Consider the following 17,853-nt stretch of genomic DNA (forward strand, 5'->3'; position numbering starts at 1 on the left):
AAAATGATAGCTTTGAGTCCATACTTCCTTTTAAAGTACAAGTAGCAACAGCTCTCAGCAGTGTTTCCCCGTGAAAAGAAACCTCCCGAGACCTTTGTAGGGCACCTCTACCGAAGTTTAGCAAAAATAAAAATATTTTAAATATATGAAAATATTTACAACACTAGTACAAATGACTTCTCTTAGTTTTAAGATGAAGATTCTCTTTAAAGAACCTGCAATAACTTCATAAGGCAAAATAAATGCATAATTACTAAAAAATTAAAAAAAAAATTAACTCAGTAACTTTAAAGGCTAACGTACACACCGATTTAAAAAAAAAAAAAAAGAAAGACCTTACAAACTTCCTGTCAAAAGATGAAATGTTATGAACGTAGCTAGCTGGCAAGAAGTCAACTACACTCCCAGAGTCACTACAGCAATGCTAACGAGTGTAAACGGAACACTGGAATTCACAAAGCTAACTGTACATTTCGCACACATTCCTGCTGCAAATCATTACTTCAATGCCTTTAAGCGCAAAAAGAGCAAAAAAGCTGTTTTCTACAAGAAAAACTTGCAACTAAAATATCCATCGAAACAGACAAGACTTCCGCCCACCTTTTTCTTCCTCTTCTTCTTCCTCTTCCTCCTCGTCCTCATCCTCCTCTTCACTTTCCTCTCTCGTGCCGGGCATCTCGGGGTCCTTCTCGGACGCGGGCTGGGCGGGGGTTCCTTCTCCCTCTGCAGCGGGGGCCGAGGAGGACATGCTGTTGTTGACCTGCGGGCGGGGTGGAAGCTTGAGGTCCCGGCCCCGGAGGCGCCCTAGGGTCACACCCTCGCCAGCCCGCGACGGCGCCAGGTGTGAAGGACTGCGACCAGGGGGCGGCGGCACACCGATCCTCAAAGTTGCCTTCTCCCGCAGCTGGGACAGCTGCGCTCGCTCCCCTGGGGCGGGTTCCCTCCTGCTCCGCCCGCTGTCAGGGATTCCTGAGGTGGGAACCCACGGGGCCGAGCCCGCCCTCTCCCACCGCCCCGCGCGCCCGGCCCGCGCCTGCGGGCGGCTCCAATCCCCTCCCCCGCCCGGCCGCCTTCCAAAAGGCCGCGTTCGTCCCCGTCGCCCTCGGCCGGCGCAGGCGGGCGCCGCGGCTGCCTCTCGGCCTCCACTGCCCCCGACGAAGCTCTCACCGCAGAGCCCGGACGCCGCAGGCCTGGCGCGCGAAGCCACGAGGAGGCTCCGGGAAGCGGTGGCGACGGTGGACGCAGAACAGAAGGCGCGCGGGACGCTCTCGCGCGTGACGCTCGCGCCGCGCTCTCCGCTCCCCAGAATCAACAAGATTTTCAAAATGGCGGTTCGGGAAGGAAAGCGGGAATGCGGCGGCCAATCAGCGGCGCGAGATGGGAGTTGGCGGGCGCGGGCCGGGAGGCGGGGCGGGCCGGCGCCTCCGCGGGAAGCCCGGGGCGGGGCTGCGTCGGGGTTCCCCGGGCGCGGGTGGAGGGGCTGCGCGCTCCGGGGCCGACGCTCCGGGTCCCCCCGGCTGCGTGTGGCGGTCGGTCGGCGGCGCTCGGGACAGGAATGCGGGAAGAGCGTGACGGGCAGAGAGCCGGCGGCGCCTCACGGAAGAACGCTAGGGGGCCTTCGTGCTTATTGTGTCTACTAGTCTTTCCGGGAACAGTAACGGGCTGGGGTCCAGGTGGGGGGCAGGGGGGTGGCGAAGAAGGTCAGAAATCCGGTGAAGCTGGTATTTGCAGAATTTCACAGAGGTGGAGGGGAGTTCGTGAATGAGCGATCTCATTTATGTCCCAGAGATTGTGCTGGGTGATGACTCCCAATCTTTGTGTTTCTTAGGACCCCATAGTTGTAAGGAAAAACCCTGTCACATTGAATGTTCACATCACTAGAGGCGTAAGTGGATTTCAGAGCTGTAAATGTAGGAGATGCGCCCGAGCGCGTTACTGTGAATGTGTGTGTGTGTGTGTGTACGTGTGTGTGTGTTAAAATGGAGAAAATAACGGAATTTGTCCGGTCCGGGCCAGCTCGGCAAAAACCTACATAATGCAGTTTCTTGCAATCTCTTTGCTCTCATCTCGCAGACATAGTTGCCTCATTTTCAGCCACACAGGCCTTTGATGTTCCTTCATGAGGACACGCTCATTCCCACCTTTGGGCTTTCTACTTAACTTTTTTTTGTCTGGAATGCTCTTCCCGCCACACCTTCAAATGACTTGCATCTTCACATCATTGAAGTCTCTCTGCTGAAGTGCTTCTCGTCTCCTCATACTGTCACTTTATTTCTTTACCCTTCTTTTTCTTTCATTTATTCAAAAAATTTATTGAATACCTAGTCTGTGTCAGTCACTAGGAACCAGAGCAAGACCAAGTGTTGAAGCTTACTTTCTAGTTGGGAAGACAATGAACAAATAAACAAGTGAATATACCCTATATCAAATAGTGATAAAAATAAAGCAGATTAGGGGGAATAAGAAATACCAGGAGAGTAAAGCAAAAATAAATAAATAAATAAAAGCATTTGCCATTAAATCAACTCGGACTCATAGCAGCCCATGTGTGTCAGAATAGAACTGCTTCATGGCGTTTTCAGTGGCTGTAATCTTTGGGAAGTAGATCAAATTGTCCGACCTTTCTTCCAAGGTGCCTTTGGGTGGATTAGAACCACCGGCATTTGGGTATAGTCAGTGTTTAACTGTTTGCACCACACTGGGACTCTGCCAGTACAGTGGACAGGGTTTTATACATTTGATGATTAAGGAAGGTCTTGCTGATAAGATGACATTCGAAAATAGATCTGAAGAAATTGAGAGCAAGGGAGATAGACTGGATATATTCGGAAAAATTCTTTAAAGTACTGGGTGTGGATATAAGAGACAGTGAGGAGTCAATGATAATACTGGATTTTTGGCTTCAACAGCTGGAAGGAAGAGTAGCTATTTACTAAGGTAAGGAAGATTTCGGGTGGAGGAAGCAGGACTTTTCTTTTGGGGGGATCAGTTATTTTGTTTTAGACATGTTAAGTATGAGATTTCTGTTAGTATCTAAACGAAGGTATAGAGAAGGCAGTTCGTTATGAGAGTCTGGCATTTAGGGGAAGACATCTCTAGCTCAAGATATAAATTTAGTAGTCGTCAACATGTAGATGGTATTTAAAGCCCTGAGACCAGATGAGATCGCTAACAAAGGGGATATAGGTAGAGATGAGGAGAGGGTCAAGATTGCACCCTGGAGCTCTCCAGTGTTAAGATGTTCAGGAGAGGAAGAGGAATGAGCACAAGAAATGAGAAGGAGCAGGTGTAGCCAGTCAAAGTGGGAGGCCAATCAAGCAAATGTTGTATCCCTGAAGACAGGTGAGGATAGTGCCTAAGGAGGGAGTGATCAGTTGATCAGATGCTGCTTTTGAAAAGATCAGGTGAGGTGAGAACTGAGAAGTGACCATTGGATATAGCAATGTTGAGTTATTGGTGACATTGACAGGAAGTGTTTCTGTGTAATAATGAGTAGTAAGTGCCTAGAGTGGGGATACAGAGAGACAGGTAGGCAACGAGTGTAAGCAGATGCACTTTCCAGGAATTTTGCTGTTCAGGGGAGTAGGGAAATGGAGCAGTGGCTCAAAGGTAGTTTGGTTTTCGAGATGGGAGATGTTACTGTGTATTTATAGGTTGATGGGAAAGGGAAAAGTGATGACGCAAGGCACCAAACCAAAACCCATTGCTGTCAAGTTGATTCCAACTCATAGCGACCCTATAGGACAGAGTAGAACTGTCCCATAGGGCTTCCAAGCAGCACCTTGTGCATTCAAACCGCCAACCTTTTGGTTAGCATTTAACCACTATGCAACCAGGGTTTCTGATGCAAGGGAGGAAGGGGATAATAACTGGAGCCAACCTTATGCTGGTGTTGCAGGCTAGGTTCTCTAAGTAGATGCTGAAGCAGAATTTGAGGAACCAGATTTTTTAGGTATCGATATGAGTGAAAGGAAGCAGGAGGAGGTATGATTGGGCAAAGAAAGGGGTCAAATTGCAAAGCAGGTCTGACAAAACCTGAGCCAACCCTGCTGGGAGCTCTGGAGTGAGTACTGCCCTTCAGAAGGTCATGAATTGGACCTGCCTGGCCAAGTTTTACTGTTCCCACCTTGCTCAGTCACTAAATGCAGCCTGCCCCAGGAAGGGCATGCCTTCTGGTGAAAGTGACTCTATAGCTCTGGCAGACCCTGAAGGAGCTGACAGCTGGAGGCTGTCTACTGCAGCTGGGCCACAGGTCCTACCTTGAAGGGAGATCTGGGTGGCACATTTTCATGTCACCACAGTAGATGAGAGGAGACAATCTAGTGCACAGGCAGGGGAGTTGCCTTTAGATAGGACCATGCACAAGCTTCTATACAGAAACAGGAAGGAAGACAGGATATGGGGACAGACGCAGGGGAGGGGGGTTGGTAGATGTCGTGGGAGTTTTACAAGTTCTGATTCCTTTCGGTTTCTCAGTGAAATCATGAGCAAGATCACTGGCAGTGAGTGTGTTGGAGAGGACTGTTGGAGGCTTCAGGACAGAGGAAGTGTGAACTAGTCATGAAGGAGAATGGGAGATGAATGGATTAGGAAATGTAGTAGGATGGCCAGGCAGCTACAAGGACACATTGGGATTAGTGGCCATGAAGTCAAAATGAGACCAGTCACCATTATTCTTCTCCAGCCATGCTTAGCTACCTGGGAGTAGGTGAGAGAAGGCAGAGAATTGGATTTAACCAGGCTGAGATTTTGCCAGGCAAGTTTGAAGAAAGAAGAGAAGGATGAGTTGAGGAGGATTAATATAAAAAAGGACTATAGGAGCTGAGCTCAGTAAGGACATGAGAGAGGTGAGACTTAGTGAAGGAGGGAGGATCACTAACTAAGACCTTTCTCTTTGTTACATTTATCACTACCTGAAAAAAAATTTTTTTTTAATCGTCTTTCTTCCCTACTACAATGTAAGCTTCATAAGGCTGTGTGTTCCTCATGGTATCCTCAGCACCAAAAGTAATGCTACCACATCACTGGGTCAATTAGTGCTACATGAATAAGTGCAAGCTTAAATTAACACTTATTATAAAGATCCAGGACATTTTTTGGTTAAAGTGATGAGAAGGTGTGTTTGTCCAGAGCCTATAGGCTATTTCAGTGGCTTAATTCAGCAAAAATTTGTTTCCCTAGCTACAGTGCCCTTTAGTGGTTTAGTCAGCTCTCCAGGGAATGTGGTTTACTTACTGCTCTAGGTGACTTCAGATCCATTATCTCAACACAAATCTTTCATAGAGGACCAGAGCAGAGAAGTCTTGTCTTCTATGATTCTGCTCACTGGGCTGTGGCCAGATCAGTCATATGGCCACACCTAACTGGAGACTCTAGGCAGTATGGGGGCACGTATAGAATACTGGAAAGGTCCTTAAGTGGTGCAAATGGTTTGCACTCAACTACTAACCAAAAAATTGGTGATCACTTTATATGAGACCAAACAGTTAACAATAACTTTAAAACAAAGATGAGAATATAAGGGGGTAAGGGGTTATAGATTATTGGTAAACATTGCTGTCTCTGCCACAGAACCAAAAAACCAAACCCGTTTTGCCTTTGAGAATTTTTACATACACTGTACACACATCTTTTTTACCCACATATCTAGCTCTTACATACATATCTTTCCCAGATTGTAAGCTTCATGGGCAGAGACCGTGTCCATATTATTTATTACTCTCTCCCAGGTCTTGGCATGGTGCCTGACATATGATAAATACTTGAAAAATATTTGTTTAGTTGAAATGTACTTCCTTTTGGTTCTTAGACAGTGGCATGAGTCTGTTGTCTGGATGCTATTTAAAGAGCTTCCAGCAAAACCAGCTCAGTAAATTAACATGGTTTCGAGCTGATGACCAGATTCTTTTTTAAACCTGATCATAAATATAAATATAGCACCACATTTGGTTCTTCTAAAAACAAGATATCATACTCTATTTTGGTAGAAAGAGTTAGCCAAAGTACACAGTTTAGCAACTTGAGATTAGGTTTGAAGATAGCAGAACACAATGATAGCTGGCTGGTTAATTATAAACTGCATGTTCCAACTCTGACAATGGCCATGGAAGCAACTGGAGAAGGTGAGGAAAATGGTGGTAAGACTTTGAAAAGCTGGAGAACAAAGGACGAATGACTACCAAACTTTTGGCCGTAGTAACTAAAAATTTTGCTCTAGATTTACCAAGTACTATTGTAACAAACCAAAAACTAAACCTGTTGCTATCGAGTCGATTCTGACTCATAGTGACCCTGTAGGACAGAGTAGAGTTGCCCCATAAGGTTTCCAGGGAGAGGCTAGTGGATTTGAACTGCTGACCTTTTGGTTCACAGCGATAGCTCTTAAACACTTCACCACCAGGGCTCCGCTGTTAATACCACATTTCATTAATACACCCTTATCAACTGTTCCGTGGAACGAGACCATAGAAATAGAGAAGCATAGAGCTTTGGTATTCTTTCTCTCATTTGCTGTAAAATGAGATCGTCTCTATAGAAGGGGCTTTTCTGGTATGGACTACCATTCAGTGCTTAGATTATATTTAATGTCATCACTGTTGGCCAAGTCCTAACATCAGAGTCAGAAAGTCCTCTCCTCAATAAGTTCGCTAGAAATCCTCAACATTGTTACGAGATTGTAAAAAATGGGATGTCATCTTAGAAAAATAGATGTCTCACTCTAAAATAGTCCAATAAGTTTATTTTGAATGTGGGCTTTTATAAATAAAATACTTCTTTTTATTTAAACTTATTCTTCATTTAAGGGAACTAGAGAAAGTTTGGATAAGTACTTGTCTCACAGATAGCTTGGATTTAGAAAATTTAAATTTAGAATAAAAAGATGTTTGCAAACTAGGAAAAGAAAAAGATTTTTTAAAAAAGTGATGTTACCGCCTAATAATATTTTTTGGAAAAATACATTTGTTGTGATGTTTCCATCTACATCTTAATATGATGCAGTGGTTCTGGGGGTGGGGATGGATTTTGTCCTCAGGGGACATTTGATAGTGGCATAGAGGTTAAGTGCTATGGCTGCTAACCAAAAGGTTGGCAGTTCAAATCCACCAGGCACTCTCTGGAAGCTCCATGGGGCAGTTCTACTCTGTCCTATAGGATCGCTGTGAGTTGGAATTGACTCAACGGCAATGGTTTTTTTTTTTTTTTTTTAGATAATAGTACTAGGTCCTTGGGTGGTATGAATGGTTTGTGTTTGATGACTAACCTAAAGGTTGGCAGTTTGAACCCAACAAAGTGGCGTCAAGGACAAAGACCTGGCAAGTTCTGTAAAGATCACAGCAAAGAAAAGCCCATGGAACACAGTTCTACTCTGCAACACATGGGGTTACCATGAGTTGGAATGAACTCAATAGCAACGGGTTTGGGTTTTTATAATAGTACTTGGTTTCCATGTAACGCTCGATGTTTACCATCTCTTCTTTCAAAAACTTTTCTTACTCAGCTTCCATGATATTGCTTTCTCTTGATTTTCTTGCTAGCTATTCGAGCGATATTTGAGAGACCAACAGATATAGGATAATCTGTTGGTCTCTCAAATATTGGTGTTCTCTAAGAACCCATCATAGGGCCTTGGTTCTTTGCTTTTGTATGATTTCCCAGGGTGATCTCATCTAAAAGTATGGTGTCAATGACCTTTAGATTAATAAAGTCACATAGATTTAGCAACTGACTTTTTCTTTGAGGAGCATACTCATAGCAAACTGACTTGGATATCAATACTTAATATCCCATTAGTATTCTGAAATTGAACACATTAAAAACATACTAAACCCATTTTATTCTCTCACAAATATCTCCTCCACTTGTGTTTACTGCTTCATTTAACCACCGTGTTGTCCACCTTGTTGCTCAAGCTTGAATATTTGAAGTTATCTTTGGCCTCTCCCTCTTCCCAACACCTCAAACCTCAAGGTCCTCTCGATTTTAAACCTCTAAATAATCATCATATCCACCCCCTTTTCTGTCAGGCCATACCAGCTGTCTCCTAAACTTATAATAGCCTCATCCCTCCCCTTCCATGTGGAACAACTAGTTCACCAAACAAAGGATAATCTTTCAAGTCCTAACCCTGCTGTCAAGTCGATTCCGACTCATAGCGACCCTATAGGTCAGAACAGAACTGCCCCATAGAGTTTCCAAGGAGCGCCTGGCGGATTTGAACTGCCGTTCTGTTGGGTAGCAGCCGTAGCACTTAACCACTACACCAGGTTCAAGTCCTAGGAACTAACTAATGTGTTTGGCAAACACAGATTCATCTTTTAAGACTCAAATAAAACATTGCCTTTTCAATGAAGCATTCTTAAAGGTTCTAAAGTTGAAACTCATTCCCTTCCCCCCTGCACTGTATTCCCTCAGTACTTTGCTTTGTTCATATCTTTATTATGTTGTTAAGTGCCATGGAGTCAGTTCTGACTCATAGCGACCCTATGTACAACAGAATGAAACATCACCCAGTCCTGCGCCATCCTCACAACCTTTTTATGCTTGAGCCCATTGTTGAAGCCACTGTGTCATTCCATCTTGTTGAGGGTCTTTCTCTTTTTCACAGACCCTCTACTTTACCAAGCATGATGTCCTCTAGGGGCTGATCCCTCCTGATAACATGTCCAGAGTATGTGAGACATAGTCTCACCATTCTTGCTTCCAAAGAACATTCTCGCTGTACTTCTTCCAAGACAGATTTGTTAATTCTTTTGACGGTCTGTGGTATATTCAACATTCTTTGCCAGCACCATAATTCAAAGGTGTCAATTCTTTGGTCTTCCTTATTCATTCTCCAGCTTTCGCATGCATATGAGGTGATTGAAAACACCATGGCTTGGGTCAGGTGCACCTTAGTCCTCAAGGTGATATCTTCACTTTTTGACACTTTAAAGAAGTCTTTTGCAGCCGATTTGACCAACGCAATTTGTCATTCGATTTCTCACCTGCTGCTTCCATGGGTGTTGATTGTGGAGCCAAGTAAAATGAAATCCTTGACAATTTCAATCTTTTCTCCATTTACATGATGTTGCTTATTGGTCCAGTTGTGAGGATTTTTCTTTAGGTTGAGGTGTAATCTATACTGAAGGCTATATATAGTCTTTGATCTTCATCAGTAAGTGCTTCAAGTCCTCTTCACTTTCAGCATGCAAGGTTCTGTCATCTGCATATTGCAGATTGTTAATGAGTTTTCCTCCAATCCTGATGTTCTGTTCTTCTTCATATAGTCCAGCTTCTCAGATTATTTGCTAAGCATACAGATTGAATAAGTATGGTCAAAGGATACAGCCCTGACACACACCTTTCCTGATTTTAAACCATGCAGTATCCCCTTGTTCTATTGAAACGACTACCTCCTGGTCTGTGTACAGGTTCCTCATGAGCACAAGTAAGTGTTCTGGAATTGTAATTACTGCCTTTGTAGTGAACATCTACTGAGTTGTCTGCCTGAAGTACCGTTTCTGAAGAGCTTCTCCTCTCCTAGCCTCCCCAAATACTCTTTTACTTGCATCCCAATTCTGTGCTAGCCACCATCCATATAGTTACGTGAAGAACTCCTGTGACTGTATTCTTACATCCTGACCATGATACCTATCCTGGTTGGCCCCGCGTCTGACCCAAGTAAGGCCAATCTCTCCCCTCTCTGAGAATTTGGAATTGAGAGAAAGATTGATCCAACTTGGTGACTGGATTTGTAGCATGTAAAGTTAGATATTTAGGGACACGTTTTCTGCCATTTGAAGATGAAAGGAGATCAAGATAAGTGAAGAACAGGTATTCCTGATTGTATTCAATTCCCAGGTCCAGGTTTTTGAGGCTGCCTGACTGTATCTATGCCTTTGGGTACCAGGAGATAGCCTTGGACAGTCCTTTTAAGCAATTCCTTTTTTTTTTTTTTTTCGCATAAGGTAGGTTGACTGCATTTCTGTTTTTTACAAATATAGACTCCTAATTAATATACCCACTGACTATAATTCAAGGGTAAAGACCTTGCCTTGGTCATCTTTGTATAACCAGCACCTACCCCAGTAACTAGAGTATAATAGATACAGAAAATTTGTGGAATGAATGAATATTTGAACAGATGAATATATAACTTGTCAAAGAAACTTTGTAGTTATAGACTCCTGGGTTGAAAAAGACTGATAAGAAATCCTAGTAAAATCATCCAGATAAAACATTCTAAGAACAGAGAAAAAGAAGGAAAAAGAGAAGTGAAGAGAGGGTTCAACAGAAAAAAAAAAAAAGAAGGAGAGAAATACAAATGAAAATATACAAAGGAATATATGGAGCTATAACTGCAATGACAGAAGGCAGAAAATAATCTGAAAAAAAAAATAATAATAAGGAAGAAAACAATCCCAAGGGTAAAATGTTTAGCTGTTCTGCTCTGGCTCTGCTCCTAAGGCCAGCCAGCCTTTCCACTCTTCCTTTGACCTGTGCTTATTTGCTCTAAAAGTCAAGTGGGAATTACCCTGGTAATTCCTGCCTAGGTCCCACACCTGTCCTACCCTCACACAGGTGACCCAGCTCCAGTGGCAGTCACAGATTCTCAGATATGACACCAAAACCACAGGCATCAAAAGTAAAAAATGGATCATTGGACTTCATCAAAATGTCATTTGTGCATCAAAAGACATTATCAAGAAAAAGAAAAGACAACCTAACGAACGGGGAAAATATTTGCAAATCATATATCTGATAACGGTCTAGTTTCCAGAATATATAAAGAACTCTTACAACTCAAGAACAAAAAGACAGTTAAGTTAAAAAATGAGCAAAGGACTTGAATAGATATTTCTTCAAAGATATACAAATGACCAAGAAGCACATGAAAAGAGGCTCAACATAATTGTCATTAAGGAAATGCAAATCAAAACCATAATAATAAATACCACTTCTTATCAACTAGGATGGCTAGATTAAACAAAACAAAACAAACAGAAAAGCTGAAAAATTACAGGTGTTGACAATGATGTGGGGAAATTGGAACCCTGGTAGTACATTACTGGCCAGAACGTAAAATGGTGCAGCTGCTGTGGAAAACAGTTTGGCCGTTCCTCAAAGGGTTAAAGATAGAACTACCATATGATCCAGCAATTCTGCTCCTAGGTATATGTTCAAAATAATTGAAAATAGGTACTCAAATACATGTACACATGTTCATAGTAGCATTATTCACAATAGCCAAAATGTGAAAACAACCCAAATTTCAATTAACAGATGAACAAATTGTGGTATATACATAAAATGGAATATTGTTCAGCTATAAAAAGAAACACTGATACAAGCTACAACATGGATATGAGTCAGAGGCCCCCACAGTGCTGTATTCTTTACCTGGCTTCCTCCCTGACAATGGTGTATTGAAAAATTGTTTCCTTTGTTGGGCTCTCCTAACCCACCTCCCCCTGCCCCAGCTCTGCATTTGAATCCTGCTTTTGCTTGAAGGTTATATGTAAACCCCATTGCACCTGCGTAATATGATTAAGAATGTTGCAGACATAACTTGTATGAACTCCCTACTTGTAAATGCTTTAAAAGTAACTTGCCTGCCCACTGCTGGGGAGCAGTCTTGGCGGCAGCAGCTCTGACTGACTCCTTTTCTTGTACGATGAAATAAAGATGTCTTTCTTGCTCTCCCACCTCAGTCTCTTGTTTATTGGCCAATACGAGTCATGCTGAGCAAGAACCTGGGGTTTCTACTGGGTAACATTTCTGGTGAGCAAGCTAGGAGCCATCTGCTCGGTTCCTGAGGTGGATCAGAAAACAGACTGACCCGATGTCTGGCACCCCCAGGAGATTTCTCCTGGAGACCCTGGAGCAGCTCTGAAAGCTGATCCCCTGTGGGACCCAAATGATGTCTCTGTGAGAGACAGGAAATGTGCCTGAGTTGTTTGGTAAGTGCCTAGGTAAGACCTTAGAAGAGTCCCAAGAAGCAGGAGAAATTGACTGTTGAGAGCATTAAGAACCTGAGGTTATTTGGTAAATAACAGGGTAATTCCTAGGTAAGGCCTTAGAAGAATCCCAAGAAGCAGAAGGAATTGACCACTGAGGGCATAAAAGGCTCAGGTCCCTGTTAATATGGTGCACTGGATCAGGTTGTGTGAGTGTGTATGTGTGTGTATCCAGAGAATGGGGAATGTTCAAGGGAACCCAGGATGCGGCCTGATAAGATGCATCCTTAAGAACTGGGTACAGAGACTGACAGACATGGCTCTGCCAGCATCCGTGTCATTTTCCTACTTTTGCCTCTTTAAATATATACTCAATAAAACTTTCATTTTGCTTTACTAAACTTTGTGGTGTTTTCACCCTACAAGGGTTGATGGTGTAGCTGTTGCAGGGATTCTAAGACCATGAATCCAGTTAACCTTGAGGAGACCTGGACTGTGCAGCAGAAGCTGGCGGAAAGAAAGATCCTATCTTCTGGACCAAAGCATTTGCACTCCATGTCCCTTTGACACCGATGGGGTGAGTGCTCTTGGAAAACCAACCTTTGCTTATTCTTTTTGTCCTTTTTCTCACATTTTCTTAAGTTTTGTTCAGCATATTTGTTTGAAAAACTGGTTGTTTGATTAAGGAAAATCTTTCTTAGATTCTTGCTTGATCATTTGTTTAAGAGCGGTATCTAGTAAATCTTGGTGAACTGTAGTTTAGGTCCAGATTCGAGCGTTTGAAACATTAAAGAGGTAATTGTATTTTCAAAGAGCTTTGAGTCACTATAAGCTGCAAAAAAATTGGGGACAGGTCGACCAGTAAAAGCCATTAGGGTGGTCGCCAGTGCTCATCAAGAGTGTTAAACACTCCCATGACAGGGTAATGTGGTTGAGAGACAGGCTAGAGCACCAGGCAGCCTGCCACCTGCAAATAAACTCTTGAGCAGCAGAGGTACACATTGGTCTAAGCGAGACACCGTTCAAACCCCAAGGTGTTCCTCATTAGGTTTATTTTTGTGGCTCAGAGAAAACCTGGAAAATAGTGCTCTGTTTTGACAAATTTGCAGGGGGAGGTGGCAGCTCCTGACCTGTTTTGCCAAATTCTCAGGGAGAAGTGGCAGCTACTGACCTGTTTTATAAAATTTGCAGGGAGAAGTGGTAGCTCCATACTTGTTTTATGATACAGTGTCTCAATAAAAAATCACAATGTTAAAATCATTAGTAGCTACTTTAAACTTTCCAATTGGAAGAACTAGTATATTTAAGGTCTAAAATAATAGCTCTCTAGCCAGCAGAATTAATTAAGTTCAAAAAGAAGGAAACCAAAAGCTTGAACCTTAGAGCTTAACATCTTTGATAAATCAGCCTGGATTTCCTCCCCTGCTACCTAGACACTGGCTTGGGGTTCATATTTATACATACTTTAAGGAACTATTTTTTTTTTTTTTTTAAGGAACTAGAATCCCTATATCCTTATGTTGTGTGGTATTTTTCGGTGAGTTTACGTGGTTTTTCTGTCTCGTTTTGAGAGCTTGCTTCTGGTCTAGAGTGTTGTGTCTTAAGTTTCTGTCTTGTAGCAGGTTGGAAGCTATGGCTGAGAATTGCTGTTTTTTGTAAGGCTGTCTTAGAACCTCAGTTCTTTCCTCCAAGAAAAACTGTGTCTTGTGTCTGTTTTATGATTTAGATTTTTAGTAGCTACACTGAAAAACTTTATGTTTAAGTCAATCTTAAAAGCAAAACCTTTCTTATGATTTTATATGAAATGTGTTTTATTTAAGGAAAAAGAATAATTTTGTTTTAAAGTAAAACTGTTAGTTCCAGAGTGGGTAAAAGGAGATATAAGACAAATCTAGAAGAAAGAGAGAGAGGAAAAAAAAAAAAAAAAGGCTAGCCAGGAATTGATGGATTCATTTACAAAGTTGCTATAGAGCTTTGTTATTTACTGGGTAGATAAAACAAACAAACAAACAAACAAACAAACAAAAAAACTGGGTAGGTAGGCTTTCAAAATGCCTAGGCCAACTTAAACATATATAAATGATTGGGATGACCCAGTCTTGTCTTCCGTGAGTCAAGAGAATAAGAGCTGGCAAGATCAGACCTCCCCAGCCCTCAGTCTTGCTAGCCAAGAATTGATTCATTTACAAAATTTATTTACAAAATTGTTAAAGAGCTTTGGTATTTACTGGGTAGATAAACCGCCCCCCCCCCAAAAAAAATTTACTGGGCCAAGATCAATTTAAACATACCTAAATGAATCAGAATGGCCTAATCTTGTCTTCCACTATAAGTGGAAAATAGGGAGGGTGGGGCAACATCAAGCTTCCCCGATCCCCAGTCTCCAAGATCATATAGCTCCAGGAAGCTCACTATAGTTATCAGAAATTGGGTGGACCCCAATCATAAAAGAACTGAAAACAAGTTATCTAAGAAGCTTATCTTTGAGGTCTTCTTGACCTTCTTAAAACGCTTGATCTATCTAAAAACTGTTGTTTTAGGTGGGACAGCGTTCCCATAAACCTGTTGCAAAACTTCAGTGATTTGGAAAGATGTTCACTTGAGTTTTGTTAAAAATTTGATATTAGCCCTGACCTCAAAATCACTTTTTTCCACAGCACAAAAAGTATCCATTTTTTTAAGGCACCTTCACCAGACTAAGACAAGTGTATTACTGAAAGAACTTGTCTGCAGCCATCCACTGATTGCAGAGATATGTTTAAAGGCATTTTGTTTGGAATAAACTTGTGCACGTATGAACTTACTTGGATCCACAATCAACACCCATGGAAGCAGCAGTCATGAAATCAAACAACGCATTGCACTGGACAAATCTGCAAAAGTCCTCTTTAGAGTGTTAAAAAGCAAAGATGTCACCTTGAAGACTCAGGTGCGCCTGACCCAAGCCACGGTGTTTTCAATTGCCTTATAGGCATATGAAAGCTGGACAATGAATAAGGAAAACTGAAGAAGAACTGATGCCTTTGAATTATGTTGCTGGCAAAGAATATTGAATATACCCTGGATTGCCAAAAGAATGAAAAAACCTGTCTTGGAAGAAGTACAACCAGAATGCTCCTTAGAAGCAAGGATGGCAAAACTATGTCTCACATACCTTGAACATGTTATCAGGAGGAATCGATCCCTGAAGAAGAACATTACGCTAGGTAAAGTAGAGGGTTAGTGAAAAAGAAAAAGACCCTCAACAAGAGGATTCACACAGTGGTTGCAACAATAGGCTCAAGCATAACAACAGTTGTGAGGATACTGAAGGACCGGGCAGTGTTTTGTTCTGTTGTACATAGGGCTGCTCTGAGTTGGGACCGACTCAATTGCACTTAACAACAACACGTGTGAACCGAAACCCTGGTAGCAATACTCTTTTTGACTTATCCTTATATACCAAAGTGACACCTATTTGTCAAAATTTTTAAAAATTTATTTCACCACTCAGTTACAAATCACTACTCTTTTTATCCTTAAATTGCATGAGATAGAATTACTGTATAAATTAAACATTTTGTTTAAAAAAAGCTCCTTTCTTTCATGTCTATTTTCCTTTATTGTTTCTCAGTTGCTTACCACCACCGACTCTCCTCCCTCCACACTTTCCTTCTGGAAAACTTTGTCTAGGGATTTTCCATGGGACTGTATTTAGAATCCACAAAGCCATACGTTCTGTAAGTTGGTTTTCATTGATGAAGTGTCCCTTTTAGAGCTCTTCTCCCTGATTCATTCTCTTTTGTTTCATTTCCATCTCCCGCCCTCATTTATTCTCCTCCTGCAGCCAATACTCTTTCTCAAACAAAAATATGATCTCATCCTTATCTTGCTACTAACATTTCAATGCCTCCCTATTGTCCATGGAATAAAGTGCTTTTTTTTTTTTTAACACGGCCTGGAGGACTGTATGTGGCCTCTGTATACCTCCCTAGTCTTGTCCCTCCAGTCTTCTGCTCAGTTCCCCTCTATCCCCAAGAAAGGCTACCCCAGCCATAATTCTTCCAACGTTTTGACTTGCCATGCATCTTCTCTTCTCACCTTTGGCTTTCTCTCCATGCTGTTCCCCCTGCCTAGAATTTTTTTTCTCCCTGTATTGGTTTCCTAGGATGGTTGTAACAAATTACCACAAAGTAGGTGGCTTATGAGTTGAAAGCGACTCAATGGCAACAGGTTTGGTTTTGGCTTTTGGTAGGTGGCTTAAAACAACAGAAATTTATTCTCTCACAATTCTGGAGACCAGAAGTCTGAATCAGAGTGTTGGCAGGGTTATGCTCTCTCCAAAAGCTCTAGGGCAAGATACTTGCCTTCTCCAGCTTCTGGTAGGCCCAGTGGTTCCTTGGTTTGTGGCAGCATATCTCCAGTCTCTGCTTCTGTTGTCACATGGCCATCTTCCCTCTGTAGCTGTCTGTGTTTATGCCTTCTCTCTTTTTATAACGACACCAGTCATATTGGATCAGGGCCCACCCTACTCCAGTATGACCTCATATTAACTTATTATATCTGCAGAGTTCCTATTTCCAAGTAAGGTCACATTCACAGGTACAGGGTGGGAGTATGGAGGTGGGGGCTAGGGCTTCAACATACCTTTTTGGGGGACACAGTTCAATCCATAACACCCCCTCTACTCTCCTGTACCTGGGCAAATTATACCCTTCAGGTCTGAGCCTAAAAGTCACTTCCTCTGGGCTTCATGTAGACTTTCTCTGTGGTCATCAGATCATCAGCCTGTACACTTGTCTACACCCCCATTCAGCTTGGGGGGGAGGGGGCAAAGGTATTGTCTTTCTTGTTAACTCTTCTGTCCCCAGCACCCAGCAGGCATTTACTAAATATTGGTAGAATGAATAAGAGTACCAGTGTCTTCATACTGCACCCCCAATGCCTTTCTCCCTCCGTCACCTAAGCTTGTTTCAGTTGCAATAACTTGTTGGATGAATTTATCTTTCAATACCCACTTCCCACCCAATATAGAAACTTGACAGTTCTAACAAGTGCCCATCTTCTTTCAGATTAGAAAGTCGTCTGATAAATTTTATGCAGATTAATATGGAGTCTCTTCAAGAGGCATTTGATTTTCCAGGGCTCTGCTATAAACTTATGGAACAGTTGAGTTTTGTTAAACTACTGGCTGCAAACTGAAAAGCTGGAGGTTTGCGTAGACCCAGAGGTGCCTCCAAAGGAACACTTGGCAATCTACTTCCAAAAAATCAGCCACTGGAAAACCCTATTGGATACAGCTCTACTCTGACACACATAGGTCGCCGTGAGTTAGAGGTGACTCTGGCAATTTTTAAAAAGATTATAGCATGACTGTGAATAATTCTACACCGCTTTAAACCTACTCAATAAATACATATTGATAGGGAAATGAATGGATGAATCAATGGAATACCGTTTAACAATCCACCTTCTACATTCCCAGTAGGGGTTATGTCACTCTCAGTTCCTGCCTGTTAATGATACAGTGATGATTTCACCGATGCCTTCCCATCATTCCTTTTAAATTGTGGAAGCGTGCTTTGCCCATTGCTAGTTCCTTCTGCATGAAACCTGTCTTTCTTAAACACATCCACTTGCTCCGCCCGAACCTGGGCCTCAGAACTGGGTCTCTGCTCCCGGCTTGCTCAGTAACCAAAGCCAGGGTGTAATTAAATCCTTCAGCACTGACTTGGGGCCCTGACAGGTGGCAGGTATCAACAACGCTGGAAAAGAAACTTGTGCCCTCTGCAGCTGAATATATCCTTCCCTGGGCCAGTGAAAGTCTTGGCAAGTTTAAGTAGCTGGGATGTCTACGTTTAAAAAAAGAAAATGCAAGGAGTTATTTTGGAAACATTCAAAGGACTGGCAGGAGGTTCTCAGCGCTCAATCTTTACAT

The 17,853-nt window shown here is 42.5% G+C and overlaps 1 protein-coding gene across 3 annotated transcripts in view; it reads right to left on the reverse strand.

The window, feature by feature from the left end:
* The window catches only part of DEK (DEK proto-oncogene), a 32,883-nt gene extending 31,586 nt beyond the window's left edge, over window positions 1-1,297 (reverse strand). For 2 of the 3 annotated variants that reach the window (XR_010321280.1, XM_064281206.1), the window contains exons 1-2: window positions 1,168-1,297; window positions 601-760 (exon numbers count right to left, since the gene is read on the reverse strand). Coding sequence is in view for 2 of the 3 variants with exons in the window: in XM_064281206.1 (XP_064137276.1) it covers window positions 601-748 (148 nt within the window). In the remaining variant the exon portion in view is untranslated. The remainder of the gene's footprint in view (window positions 1-600; window positions 761-1,167) is intronic. The other variant, XM_064281196.1, reaches the window with a different exon arrangement.
* Between the last annotated feature and the right edge of the window lie 16,556 nt (window positions 1,298-17,853).

Source organism: Loxodonta africana, chromosome 1 (assembly GCF_030014295.1).
Source record: "Loxodonta africana isolate mLoxAfr1 chromosome 1, mLoxAfr1.hap2, whole genome shotgun sequence".
NCBI lineage: Eukaryota > Metazoa > Chordata > Mammalia > Proboscidea > Elephantidae > Loxodonta > Loxodonta africana.